The sequence below is a fragment of the Capsicum annuum genome, chromosome 8 (genome assembly GCF_002878395.1).
Source record: "Capsicum annuum cultivar UCD-10X-F1 chromosome 8, UCD10Xv1.1, whole genome shotgun sequence".
NCBI lineage: Eukaryota > Viridiplantae > Streptophyta > Magnoliopsida > Solanales > Solanaceae > Capsicum > Capsicum annuum.
Genome location: NC_061118.1, coordinates 167,498,144 through 167,513,525, shown reverse-complemented (window position 1 = coordinate 167,513,525; position 15,382 = coordinate 167,498,144). Strand labels below are relative to the sequence as shown.

At 29.8% G+C, this 15,382-nt stretch overlaps 1 protein-coding gene and 1 long non-coding RNA gene across 2 annotated transcripts; both read left to right on the top strand.

Moving 5' to 3' along the window:
* Nucleotides 1-456: 456 nt before the first annotated feature.
* LOC124886487 lies at nt 457-1,577 on the top strand. Its single transcript, XR_007043780.1, has 2 exons — nt 457-582; nt 1,229-1,577. It is a non-coding gene; the product is annotated as an uncharacterized LOC124886487 (long non-coding RNA).
* Nucleotides 1,578-4,478: 2,901 nt separating this feature from the next.
* LOC107840317 (peptidyl-prolyl cis-trans isomerase CYP40) lies at nt 4,479-9,627 on the top strand. The gene is made up of 8 exons (XM_016684150.2): nt 4,479-4,981; nt 6,383-6,883; nt 6,996-7,083; nt 7,235-7,287; nt 7,694-7,798; nt 8,703-8,778; nt 9,109-9,146; nt 9,266-9,627. The coding sequence occupies exons 1-8, from the start codon at nt 4,811-4,813 to the stop codon at nt 9,320-9,322; spliced, it is 1,089 nt and encodes a 362-aa protein (XP_016539636.1). The 5' UTR covers nt 4,479-4,810; the 3' UTR covers nt 9,323-9,627.
* Nucleotides 9,628-15,382: the final 5,755 nt, after the last annotated feature.

Here is a 15,382-nt window from a genome sequence, read left to right as displayed (position 1 = left end):
ATAGATAAGCCTGTTATAAGAAATCTTGCTATCAAAACAATATTTAAAAATTAACTCAACTTGATGAAGAAACCGACTTTTAGTGGGTCGGTAGTGACATTTCCCCGTCAATGCATTTGTTTACAAGACATATAAACGAAAAAACATTAACTTCAAAAAAAATCTTAGTTGTACACTTGTTCCAATCCTATTCCATGAATTCTAACTTCATAACAAATTAATAACAAATTATATTCTTCTCTATGTGCTACTCACGTGTCTATATTATGTATATTATGCCCAAAATATTTTTATCCAATGATGAATAATTCATCTATCAAACTTCTTCTTGGGTGGTTGAATTTGTTCCACGTGGTACACTGAGGAAAACATGTAAAATTTCAAATTATTTTTTCCTTTTATGTCTGAAAGCCTAATTCGTCTTTAAAATCCTCTCTTACTTCACCATTTTTCTTTCTTTCTTTCTTTCTGTTGCTAATGGAGAGTAAAACATGAATATTCTCCTCGCCAATATCAATTGTGCTCTTGATAGTATAATCAATATATATATATATAAAGGAGAAACAAGACAAGGATGATGTGGTACCTCTCTATGACCACCATTTCAATTTATCTTTTTTCTTCTTTTTGAGATTTTTTTCACCATTTTTTGCATTGATCAATTTATTTAATAAATTAAAAACTTATTATATTTATTATATTCAATTATATCTCATGAGTTACAAAAAACCTCCATCCATTTACATTCCCTATTTAAGTAACATATTCCTTTAACTTTTTTCTATCAAATTATTATGACTTGAACAATGTATATATAGGCAATGGTTTACTTAGAAGATAACATTGAACTTTGTAGCCATAGTTGAATGCAAAAAAAGAAAATTAAAGTTAGTAAGTTTTCAATATATATGGTTTTGAGCATTAAACACTTTACTTTGTATGCTTTAGAATTGATTGACTTTTATAGAATATTTCTCATTAAAGTTAGTAAGTTTTCAATATATGTGGTTTTAAACATTGGACATTTTACTTTGTATGATTTAGAATTGATTGAATTTTACTGAATATTTCACCTTTATAATCATTTGCTAATCATGCACTCAAGTTCAATGAAGTTCATATTTTCATTTGCTTATTTTGTATCTATAGTTAAGTTTATCTTGTGATATTTATTCATGTGTTCGTGGATATTCTTTGATAGTAAAATTTATATTTGTGTCATCTTCAGCGTGTTCAAATTGACCTGTTTCAAGGGCAAATGATATGGCGATATTGTGATTAAAGAGTTTTGAAAGAAGAAGATCAAAGGATGGCACACAGAAAATGGAGTTTGTTAACTAGCCTCGCTGCTATTCTTGGCGGAATCATCGGTACCATTGTCATTGTCAATTTCATCTTCGTCCTAAATGATCCATCCAAGTAAAAATACTAGATGTGTGATTCTCTGATTTAAGATTGTGATGTTTGCTCCACCTTTTTCGCAAGATTGTATGCAAATAATTTTAGTGAATATAACAAGCCTTCTGAATCTAAACAAATAGTGGAATATTGTTCAGAAAAACAAGAAGTATTCTTTGAGCAGAAGAGAAGACAGAAAAGTTATTGTTCTTTGGAAAGAAAAACCAATTGAACAAGCTGAACAATTTTTATGTTTATAGTGTAACCTTTTTTTTTCTCTCTCTTTACATCTCAAAATTTTATTGCATTTTTGTTCTACGAGAGTCGATTCGACCAAATCTGAAATACATTAGATGTATATAGATTTGTCATTTTAAAAAATAATGTTGAGAGATTTGAAAACTGACTACACTATCTGTGAGATGAAACTTTTTTCCCTTTAACAAAATAGTAGTGAAATGAAGCACAATTCACATATGAAAACAATAAGGTGAAAATAAGAATTTCCACATAAAAATGTATACATAATTGCTTTATGATTTTACTTTTTAACCAAATCCAGTGAAAGGAGATATTTACAATTTGAATAAAAAACAAATGCAGCCAGCAGGTGTAAAGTTTTGTTGTTTAGAAGCTAAGGGAGGTGATATACATGTTCTTGATTACTTACATTGTCTAAGACCTCAAGAACATGGTGTATTACCACGAAGAGGTGGATTCAAAATTTATATTTGATGGATTCAATTTTTAGTTTTTTTTTATCGTGACTACAAAGTTCAATGTTGTCTTCTGAGTAAATCATTGCCTATATAGATTGTTCAAGTCATAAGAATTTGATAGAAGAAAATTGAAGGGACATGTTACTTAAATAGAGAATGTAAATAGATGAAGGTTTTTTTTTTAACTCATGAGATATAATTAAATATAATAAATATAATAATTTTTTTATTTATTAAACAAATTGATCAATCAAAAAATGTTGGAAATTTCTTTTAAAAAAGAGAAAAAAGATAAATAAGAATGGTGGCCATAGAGAAGTGTCACGTCATCCTTGTCTTGTTTCTCTTTTATAGATATATATTGATATATTGATTATGGAGGAAATTAAGAGGTTTTTAGATTTTTAATAGTTAATTTAACATAAGATAAATTAATACGATGGAGCAGGAAAAAATGCAAAAAAAGAAGAAAAATGTAAAATAAAAATGGATGAAAAATAATTAACTGAAAACGGATAAGATGAAAGGACTTATGTAAATTCTCTAATTAATAGCAGATGAGTGGACTTATGTAGCACAAAAAAAATCTTTGATTATGTATGACGTTTTCTTATCACTACAATAACTATAAATATTCTTATATACATAATTAACCCATTATGTATAAAACAACAAATAAATAAGATTAAGACAAGCTTGAATTAAGTATATGATTTACCTCCAATTATGATTTCTAATAAATATTATCATTTATAATACTTGAGTAATATTTATGAAAAATATTTAAGCATGAATGAAAAGTTGAATTTCTTAAGTGTTAAGTATTTTTCTTCTCAATAATATATCTTCATTCGATAAAATAGCTCACCAAAATTTTATTATTATGAAAAAGAAATTATATAAATTCAATGTCTTACACATCGCGCAAAGCGCGAACCTAATCACTAATTTTATTGATAAATGATGTTTGATTGACCACCCTTTAATCGTCTTCTTCATCGTCATCAATATTAGTAAATATTAAATTTCAATATATCTCAAGTAAAGCAATGAGTTTCAGTCACAAACTTTGATTTTTTTCTTTCTTTTTCAAGTTAGTGTAAGTTATGTTCAAACAACCGCGTTAAATTCAAATATTTTTTTAATTATATCCTGCCGTTCAATTAAATATCAAGAATATTATTATACTCATCATTTTTTAAGCCGCACGTTAATTTTATGCTAATGTCATATATGTGATGATTACTTGTCAAATACTTCCTCCGTCTCAAATTGAGATGACATATTGATTAAGAAAAATAACTGATAATATATCTAGTTTATCATAATATTTCTATTAAATGATGTTTACATTTAAATTTAAAGAAAAAATAATTAATTCAAAAGGTAAAATATGAAAAAAAAATTTATCTCTTTCTTAATTATTAAAAAAATAAGTAAAATAAGAAATTAAATTAAGAAATTTGGGGTGGAGCGAGTAATAATAATCAATATCCCTGCAATACCGCTAATAGAATATTGATATCCAAAGTGTTTCACTGTCTTCCCCAAAATGATTTTATCTATTAGAAAAAGAAATTGTGGGAAAAGGGACATGCCCACCATTGTTTTTTGTAATTTAACGATAAGTTGGGTGACACCAATTTCTTCATTTTAAATTCAGTTTGTAATATTATCCATCTTTTTGCCAATTAATTAATTAACAATAAAGTTGATTATGCTCTACAACTTGTACATATGTAATTATAACAAACAACGATAGGCTAGCTAGCTATTATATTGCTGTCAATTGCTTAATTAACTTCATTGACTTCTTCCTTTACTAAATATTTTAAAGTTGAAAGTCTATTAAAAATAATTTTTTTATCTCATAAAAATAAAAATAAACTTTGTATAAATTCTATCTTCTTAGACTCTATTTATAAAATTACATTATGTTATTATTATTATTATTCACAGGCTCACTTTACTTGTTTCTTTAATCTGTGTTACAACCTAGTTGACAACAACTTTAATCACAAACGATAATTAGAAATAAGTGTCAGAGAAAATGGTACTGTCATTGAAGTCACTCTACACTCAAGTAAGCATGCAATGATTAGTAATATAATATTACTTACACGAATTAAAAATGTATATATTATCCAAAAATATAGTATTAGTAAATAACAACAACAATAACAAATTCAGTGAGTTCTCACAAAATTAAGTATGAAAAGGTTAAGATATACGTGGTTCATACCATTACCTCTGAAAAGATAGAAAAACTATTTTCACTCAGTAGATTTTCGGTTCAAAACAAAGAATCGTAAACAAGTTGGCAATGATAATCACTTAAAAAGAAACAAATTCATGCCCAAAACAAATTTTGTCATATATCATATGCTAAAGTGAAAGGACAGAAGTAGCAACGTTTTTCCCAACACACTTGTTTTTTTTTTTTTTAAATACTTTTATTTCATCGAAAATCACACGCACTCCTTATTTGTTTTTGGTTTTATTTGAAGCAGTATTTGTTTTTTATTATTATTTTTAGTAAGTTTCTCTTTAATGTGTAACGGAGAAGACAGTTGAGAGAGAGAGCTTCATGAGTTTCGAAAAAAATATATATAAGCGGGACTAACTAGTAGTACTACTACTTTACATTTACAACTCTGCTAGGGTTTTTCTTGTTGTACGCAACAGAGAGAAGAATGGGAAGGCCAAGGTGTTATTTGGACATAAGCATAGGAGGAGAACTTGAAGGGAGAATTGTTGTGGAGCTTTACAACGATGTTGTCCCTAAAACTGCTGAGAATTTTAGGGCTCTTTGTACTGGTGAAAAGGGTATTGGTCCCAACACTGGTGTCCCCCTTCATTACAAGGTTCTCTCTTTTTTCTTTCCTCTTGTCATGTTTTCAGATTCTTGATTTTGTATATACCCCTTTTCAAGTTGACCACTAATTAACAACTGGGTGTTCTTTTTTTTGTTGTAACAAGTATATGTTCTATGTAAATCTTGTTTCTTGATGTAAAGCTGCTGTCGGTGAAACTTTTCAAGATTCTTGGTGTTGAAATTTAGCAGACTTTTAATTCATCTGACTTTGTTGGATCAGTTTTCATTTGCTTGTTAGAAGTGTATGTATATGTAAAGATTGAATTTTGAGGTTGTTTTTGTTGTGTAAAACTGGTGTATTGTTCGATAAGGTTGTAAAGGTGCTGAATAGAATAAGAAACCATGACTAAATTTCTTTTGTTTCATTGGTTAGTACTGTTTTGTAAATTTTCTTATAGAAAAGTTCTGTCTTTTTTTAATGTATGCACTTTAATGTAGTATTCTTTCATTTGCTTCTCCAAGCAGATTGTCAGATATACTGTGCTTTTGAGATCGATGCTCTATCTTGATAACGGATTTTACTTGAGACCATATCTTTTGGTCTCCTGCAGTCCTAACGAAATGGAACTTTTTTCATACTAAGTTGGTTTGGTTTCAAATAAAATTGCAGGGGAAGTGTATACAAATATTTGCTACCCTTCTATAAATGAATGAGAATATTTGCTTCTCAGCTAGAAAAGATGAGAATGTTTTTGATTGCAGATACATTTCCCTGCTGGAAAAGAATCAGATATTATTTGACTTCTATTTATTGTTGGCTTCTCCCTGAAATGTCTTTTAATCAGATTTCTAGATACAAGGCAAAACTATTGAATCTGTTAGAAATTTCTCAGTCGATTTTGGTGAAAGTACCCAAAACCGGTTGACCAGATCGGGTACGGATCCCACAGCCAACCATGTCGTGTCGACACAGGTGCAGCACCGAAAGTGGAGTTCGAGCAACTTAGCCTGTAATTGTTTTGTATGGTCAGTCAAGGGGAATTTTCAAATTCACTTGATTCCCTCAGGAAAATCACTTTTGCAAGGTTTTTGAATTTTGGGAGTGGATGCTCTTCAGGTCTTGGTGCTATAGAAATCCCCTTTTCGAGCGTGTTTACTACAAGTAGACAGTCAAGGTGGTTTTATATGCTGCTGAGTGATTGTATATAGTCAAGGAGGCTTGGTGTAGGATGCGAGAGTTTTTGCCTTGGGCAGCTGCTCTTTTCTCCTTTTCTTTGAGTATATTGAAAGGAAAGTGTAGATGAATGATTCCTCTTTTTTATTGTTTATGATTAATACTTTGCAATCCTGTTTTAGCTGAATTCTTGAAAAAAAATTTTGTGCTCTTCTCATGCTGAGCAATTCAATGTTCTTTAGTTGGTCCCTAAAGGCAGTTATGCTTCCATTGCAGGGAGTTCGTTTTCATCGTGTGATTAAGAGCTTCATGGTGCAAGGTGGTGATATTTCTGCTGGCGATGGTACTGGGGGAGAATCCATCTATGGGCTAAAATTTGAAGATGAAAATTTTGAATTGAAGCATGAAAGGAAGGGAATGTTATCTATGGCTAATTCTGGACCTAACACTAATGGATCTCAGTTTTTCATCACAACCACTCGAACTTCCCATCTAGATGGAAAGCATGTAGTTTTTGCAAAAGTCATCAAAGGAATGGGAGTTGTTCGTTCGATTGAACATGTGACTACTGGTGATAATGATTGCCCAACAGTAGATGTCAGTATTGCCGATTGTGGAGAAATTCCTGAGGGGGCTGATGATGGTACTGCAGACTTTTTCAAAGACGGAGATCTATATCCTGATTGGCCTGCTGATCTTGAGAACAATACTGATGATCTCCCTTGGTGGATCACCGCACTAGAGTCTATTAAGGCATTTGGTAATGAAAATTTTAAGGTATTAATTTTAAGAAGACATCGTTGCGTCCCCTTGATTCTTTTTCACATTGACATTTGACTATATATCTCTTTTAGCTGTCTTTCTAACGTATGCATGATTCTTCCCACAGAAACAAGATTACAAGATGGCTCTTAGGAAATATCGAAAAGCTCTGCGCTATTTGGATATCTGCTGGGAGAAAGAAGGGATAGATGAAGGTAGGGATTGTATAATGTTCCGTTAACATTAATGGCTCTGAAGTATATCTTTTTCCTTCGAACATAAATAGCTATGGAATCTAGATCTGACCGTAAAAACTGTTGTCACGTGACTTATTATTCTGCTATTATCTGCTTGTTCCTCTTGCAGATAGGAGTGCATATTTGAGAAGGATGAAATCACAGATATTTACCAACAGTTCTGTGAGTTTCCTGTCTGCTGCTTTTAGTTTGTTGCACTATTGTACTTACATTATAGGCAATACTCATCATACAGTTTGCCTTCTTGGTAGCAATCTGCTTTTTGTTACTAATGGTCGTAGTATGTTTTCACTACATCTAGATCATTTCAGGATAGTAGAGAGACTAAAAAGCATTAAAGCCATTATTGAGAAAATGTATTATTCTTTTTAATTGCGCTTTCCTCTTCATCTAGGCCCCGTTTTGTTTTTATGTCTTATAATTGTAGATTGTGCATGTGTCTTTGATTGAAACCACATGTCTAATTTTATCACATATCATAACTCCAGTTTTCATGCTTTCTAACTTCATATTATTTTACCTATTAACCATCCAAACCAAATAATTGATATCTGTTATGAAAAACCAGGCTTCTAAGCTAAAACTAGGAGACCTGAAGGGAGCACTCCTAGATGCTGACTTTGCAATGCGGGACGGAGAAAACAATGCAAAAGCTCTATTTCGTCAGGGGCAGGTTCTCATCTATCAAGGGCTTTTGTTTTCTGCACCAGCATTGATCATCTTAACTATCCAATAACCTGCTTGTTATTTTGGGTTTGGGTATAATAAACAACAATATTCAGGGAGGGGGTGGTATTTGCACAACCTTATCCCTACCTTGTGAAGGTAGAGAGGGTGTTTCTAATGGAACCTCGGCTCAAGTAAGGCGGGTTTTGGAATAAATAGATATAAATTGGATAACGACATTCTTCTTACTAATGCTGAGTTGAACACTTGGTACTACTCAAGTTTGAAATTAATAGGTATATACTTTTTGATACACCTAACAGCTTTACAATTTAACTCTGAGTGAATTCTGCTAATTCTTGGGCAAAGCTTTCTAGTGGTCAACAAAGTTGAACTCCATTGGTTTTCTCGGAGATCTGTGTTTCCAACAGATGGTTCTATAACTCAGTAGAGTGGTGTAGGACATGTATATCCTAATCTCTTGGCATCAGAAGGTGCAGCCATGTGTCGCTCACCAAAAAGTTGAAGTTGTAAATGGGGCAAAGTAAGATGGCCATTCTAATTTACTTCTGAAGTTCAATTGACATGGTAAAAAGATTAATTTCTGTGGGTTCCTGGTGCTTATTGAGGGATTATTTTTTCATAATTTTACAATGTGAGCACTGCTACGGGTGTATGTGTTCACTGATGGTTATGTTTTTACCTTTTCTGTGTGTCTGTGGGGCGGGGTGGCAGGTGGGTATGGTTAGTGTTAAGTTTTACATGCTTGCTGTTTAATTGCTAATATAGTAGCTGCTTTTTATATTATATATGTCATTGATGTTGTTGTGGCTAATGTTTACTAACAGCCATCTTCTATTACTCCTTGAAATGGCTCCTGTGTCTTCAACAATACTGTTTTGACCAATCAGGCACACATGGCTCTTAATGACATAGATGCTGCAGTAGAAAGTTTCAACAAAGCATTGGAACTGGAGCCAAATGATGGTTAGTGTAATTTGTAGTTTGTTTTGAATTCATTCTGGTTACTTTGTTAAGCTTTTTTGCCTTTAACGGTTTTTGACATGCTTTTTATCACCAAACTAGAATTAACACTGATTGGAACACTAATGATCAGAACTGTTAAACTGCGACGTGAGACCCTTACGTAGGTGAACGTAAGGTCGTGTGCTGTAGTATCATAGGATTCCTTAATTATGCCATTGGTGGTGTGATTAGCTGCATGAGAACAGTAGTGATGGATGGGGATAAGCAGTGTCTATTATACTTATAAGCCGTTTTTGCTAGTGTCACTTACTTGGATGTGAATGTTTTCAGGAGGAATCAAAAATCAGCTTGCTGCTGCTAAAAAGAAGGTTAGTACACGACATGAAGACTCAGTAGTCGTTAAACACACACCAAAATTAGTTTTTTCCTAGGCAGTCGACCATATTTGTCACACTTATTCTCTTTTCTTTCATTTTCCTTCTGATAGATTGCTGATAGACGTGACAAGGAGAGAAAAGCATTTTCCAAGATGTTCCAAAAGTAGTTTTGGTATTCATCTATTTGGAACCAGTTCCTGAAATTAATACTTATCAACTGCCATCATACTGGGAGTTGCTTCTGCTTTCAAAAACAGGATAGTTTATGCCTTGTTTCGAGTCACATCGGTCCTGTTCTATGAACTGAATTAACTTTAGCTGAACTGCTCAGGCTGTTCTTGGTTTCATGCGCCAATTAGCAGAAGGGGTTTTAGGTGTCAATGCACCCTTGTTTGTCATTAATCAGCTATCAATAAGATACATTGAGAAAACAAATATTAATCATGAGCATGGTTATCCAATGTTCTTTTAAGATTGTGCTTACTTGCAAGTTCACTATCTTGCAATCTCTGTAGCCTTTTATTTCCCCTCTGAGATGGAAGTAACTTGTATGTTACTTCACTGCAACGGTGAGTGCGTATAATGGGAGATTTGGAAAGGTTATTGTTGTTATTATGTCCCATTCCACTTGTAATCGGTAAAAATTAGATGTGTAAATAACCGAAGTGGTCTTTGTGGAGTGATATTCCTCTATTCAAATTGTAAGTTGGCACTAGAGATCATTTCCTCGTATCTGACCTTTTCTTTTCGATTGTTGAAAATCGAACCTCACAATGCATATTGGTTTTTCGCCTCTATGTATTGCGAGTCAATTTTCTGGTGACTTTTGTATCTCTAGCAGTCTAAAGGGTAGGAAAGCAAAAACAGCTGCTGAGTTGTCTTAGAATTACCTATTAGCATTTGTGTTCTGGTGATTTTTTTTTTTTTTTCTTTTTTTTTTGTGTCCTGGGGTGGTTTAACTTGCTATTTGTAACGTCACCCTTTTGGTGTATGAGGACATGAAGTTTACCATAAAAAGAAGCAAAAGTGACAAGATGTACTGTGGAACATCCCTTTTTTTCACTTGTACGGTTTTCTTCTGCACACAAGAAAGAAAGAGACCCACAAAAGATGCTTCTGTATTAAGAGTAATAAGTCATGTTGTGCAGTTGTGTCATTTGAACAGTGCTTTCTGGCAGGGTTGTTTGGACTTACTTTCAAATTGGAAATTAAAAATACCAAATTAAGAAACCTTTTGTACAAGGAGCTGTACAATAAACTTGTCTAATTGAAAGGTTTTTCTATCTTTCTAGTGCTTTAAAATATTTTGCTCTTTTATCACCTCCTCCTTTCCGTTTTTCATGTTTATAGAGTAAAATTTAATCTGGAGTCGAGAGTTTACCAGACAAAATAGCCTCTCTACGGGTCTAATATTAACATATTTATTTCTCTTTTCAATCTTGGTATATTTAAATGAATTTTTTTAATAAAAGAATTGCATATGTGAATCTAGCATGGGTTCAATATATGTTATTTAATATGTATTTACATAATTTAAGTTGTTAATTATTGTAATTTATAATATTTTTTATGTAATTATCAAATTAATATACGTTACTTTTCTTGTCTAAATTTTTGTGGCATTGATAGTCAATTATATTTTAAAAATAATTCACATTTTTAATTATTGTGATTATAATACTTTTCTTCTATTCCAATTTCAGTGACTAATATAATTTCAAGAATCGATCAGATATTCTATATCTGTTAAATTTTTTAAGTTGTTAATTATTGTGATTTTTAGTATTTTTTATGTAATTTTTTTTGAAATATATAACAAATTAAATTATTTTTAGATATTTTAAGTTGTTAACTATTGTAATTTATAATACTTTTTATATAATTTTTGAATAATATATGCTACTCTCCTTGTTCAGAGTTTTGTGTCGACGATAGCCAATTATATTTTTTAAATAATTTAAATTTTTGATTATTGTGATTTATAATATTTTTTCTATTTCAACTTATGTGGCACAATGCTTAAATAACCATAATAATTAATTACGGGTGATATAGTAAAATCACGATTGAAGCAGCGAAGCATAAATGTCTTAAATGACTTACAACAATTAATTAGAAGTGACATAGTGAAATTACTATAAAAAATACTTGTGAAAACTTTAAGTGGTTTTCATATAAGACGTCAAGTTAATTTAAAACATCAAAAGTTTATTTATCATTTTTACATCTATTTCATTTTTATTAAATATTATTAATTTTTTAATACTTAAATGACTTATAATAATTAATTAGGGGCGATATTTAGTAAAACTATGATTGAAGTAGCTGAAGCAGACATGTCATAAACATCTATTTTATTTTTTTTAAATTAAATATTATTAATTTTTAATATATAAATGACTTATAATAATTAATTAGGAGTGATATAATAAAATCACGATTGAAGCAACTTAATCAGACATGTATAAATGTTTATTTTATATTTTTTAATTAAATATTATTTATTTTTTAATACATAAATAACTTATAATAATTAATTATAGGCGATATAGTAAAATTATGGATTCAATATTATTAATTTTTAAATACATAAGTTACTTATAATAATTAATTACGGGTGATACATTAAAATCACGATTAAAGCAGCTGAAGCAGGAATCACTCAACTTTTTAAATTTTTTTGTTAATTATTGTTATTTACAATACTTTTTATTTCATTTTCAAATAATATATGTTGCTTTATATTTTCTTTTGTCCTGTCCCAATTTATGTGGCACTAATATAATTTTGATAGTCAATCAAATATTTTATGTTGACATATCATTTTGTTATTCTTAATTTTCTAATACATAAATGACTTATAATAAGGGGTGATATAGTAAAATTATCGTTTGAAAGACGACAGTTTAATTTAAAAACATCAAGAGTTAATTTCGCATTTTATGTCTATTTTATATTTTTTATTAAATATTATATATTTTCTTAATACCTAGATGACTCATAATAATTAATTAAGAGCGATTGATTATGTTATTACTATAAAAATTAATATAATTTTATCATATCAAATAGTAAAAATCGATAACTCACCGGACTAGTATATTAATTAAATATGAGATGCTATATTTTGCATATGCAAAATATGATATTATTAAATATTATTGGATAGTGCATTATATTTATCTTTTACAATAATAAAATTTTACTATATATTTTTCTTTATTTCTTTTTAACTTGATACATATTGACCCAACACAAATTCTAAGAAAATATTCATTAGCAATTTATTTTATTAAATTAAATTTATAAATTTTGTACTTTAAAAATTTAAAATTAAGTTTAAATATTAGTATTTCTATATAAAAAAAATAATTTTTAAATTTAAATTTACTTAAATAAATAAATAAAAGGATTAATTTTCTATATAAAAGTCAATTAAAATAATAAAATTGATTTACTTTATATATTTAATTACAATTAATTAATATAATTTTTTATTTTGTCATGATTTATGCTGCACCGATAAAATTTTGAGAGTTGTATAGAATTTTTATCTATTTTTAAAAAAATATTTTAAATTGTTAATTATTGTGATTTATAATAATTTTTACGTAAGTATCAAATAATATATTTACTCCTTGTGTCCCAATTTAAGTGGCTTCGATACAATTTTGAGAGTCAACTAAAATTTGTATATATCTTTTAAATATTTTAAGTTGTTAATTATTATGATTTGCAGTACGTTTTCTTTTATCTCAATTTATGTGGCATTGCTAAAATAATAAGAGTCAATAAAATTTCTATGTCTTTTAAATATTTTAAGTTATTAATTATTGTGATTTGTGGTAACAAATTGGTTTTGAACATGATAGCCAATTAAATAAATAAATAAATTTTACTTCCAATATGTAGTTAAAAGTTAATTAATATAAATTAATAGAATATATTAAATATTTAACTTATTATGACGAAACAATGGAATATTATATATTGGGGCATGGTATGTAATTAAGTGAAAGTAGGTGGATTTTTTAGTAATTATATGAGTGGTCGAAACCACCTCTTCTATATAATAGAAAAGTAGGGCGAGACAGTATACAAACCAATTTTTTCAGACCCCATTATTATGAAATTACATTAGATATGTTGTTGTAAGTAATTTTTATTCTTGCTTTACAGTCATCTTTGGTTGTATCTTTTTCTGTTTTTTCTCATTGCGCTGGATGTATTATTAAGCTCTTATTTTTTCCTCTAACAATGGTTTCTTCTAGTAGGTGGACAAATGCTTAATACAGAGATTGATAGATGTTTTTAAATTATGTAACTAAGACGGATAAGTATGCTGACAGTAGTGGCGGAGCCAAGATATTCACTAAGGGGTTCATAAGTGAACATACGAACTAACCGAAGGGTTTCAACATCTAATATATATACATAAAAAAACATAAGTGAATTGGAGCACAATTATCCCCAGGGCTTTAGTCTAATGGTAAAATTCAGCTTTCGATCTGTGGGTTAGGCGCGCGTCACAAGTTAAAATTCAGTTTAATGCTTGGTATGTAAATATCTCGTGTAGAAGTATAGGTACAGTATTTAGAGACTTGGTGGGATTTGTACAATATTTAGTAAGATCTAGTAGGAAGCAAGACAAATGAAGAATTCATGTAACAGAAAGTTTGAAGATCCTACCTTCAAAGTCTAAAACCATACAAGGGGAAATAAATAAATAAATGATAGTCATTATTAATTTATTTTTATTCATTGAGTGATGGACCCATTAATTTTGATTTACGTTGGAAATTTCATCTCAGCAATAAAGCGCGTGATTTCACTTTTGGATTCGAACTCGAGACTTTAAATTAAGTATCGACATAACTCTACTTAATTTAGTTGATCACATGCACGGTAGTCTAATTGATGTGATCATAATTACGTGAGTCCATCGATCGTCTGGAAAAGACAAATTCTTCTTCTGTCCATTTTCCCGTCTGACTTCGTTTATTTAGTTACAAAGGCATTATTCATCCGCTACTAGCGCACCAAATGATGGGTTAACTTTTTCTTGATCAACATCCCACTAAACCAAAAAGTAATTAACAATTACTTTTGACTTCTAAATGGCCTTGCATATTCTATATATATCCAAAAAAATCGTTCAAGTAAAATTTAAAGGAAAAAATACATAAAGTAACATATTTAAGTATTAAATTATAAAAAAATATAAATATTTTTATCAAATTATATTTTGTAGTATATGTATTTGTATTTTTGTAGCAACAGTTTGTAAAAATAAAAAATACATATCGATCATAAGAGCAGTAAAAATCATATGTATTTGTATTTTTGTAGCAACAGTCTGCAAAAATACAAAATACAACTTACTATATTATGTAATTATGAAACTGTTGCTATGAAATTCATAATTAAGGGGATAAGTATGTTATTTCTGAATTTTGCCCAAATTTAAATAGTAAAAAAAGTTGAAAGTGGGAGAAGAAATCTTTGCCCTAAAAAGTTCGATGAGTATTAATTTGCAACGTTAAGCGGGAACTAACATAGTTGATTAATTTGTTACGAAAATGGGCATATGAGGATCATTTGAGAAGTTGTAATGCATGTTTGAACAACCTAAAATTCGTCGAAATGTTCATTTACATGCGCACGCGCACACACATTCTAGTGTAAATTTAAGATGAGCAGATTTAATGTGTCCCTGTTCCAGTTCACTGTTGACAAAAGGTGGATTCAAAATTTAAACTCTATAGGTTTCAACTTTTAAGGTTTTTAGTACTGAGCCTATTGTATTCTTATAATTACGGTATTATATTTATTGCAATTTCAATAAGTTTTCTCCCAAAAACCCGTCAAACATGTTTAATACAGAAATATATGAACCCCTTAGGATATATCTCTCAATAGTAGAAGCGACCAACAAATGGTGCTAATTAGTCGAAAAGTGTCTAAGAATTACTCGGTTTAGGTCAGTAACCATTTCGCTATTCTTTAAGTATATTTAAGAAAAAGGCATTTGGATGTTGGATTTTGAGATATACAATCGTTAATATACCAAGTCTCACTCACAAAAAAAAGAGAGAATATTGAAAGAGGCAATGAAAGTCTTTTTGCACTATTTTCCCGTCTCACCAACCAACTTCAAGACTCATCACACATTTCTTAATTAGTCAAACATTTGTACTTGCCTTCCTATATATATAGCCCATCATTTT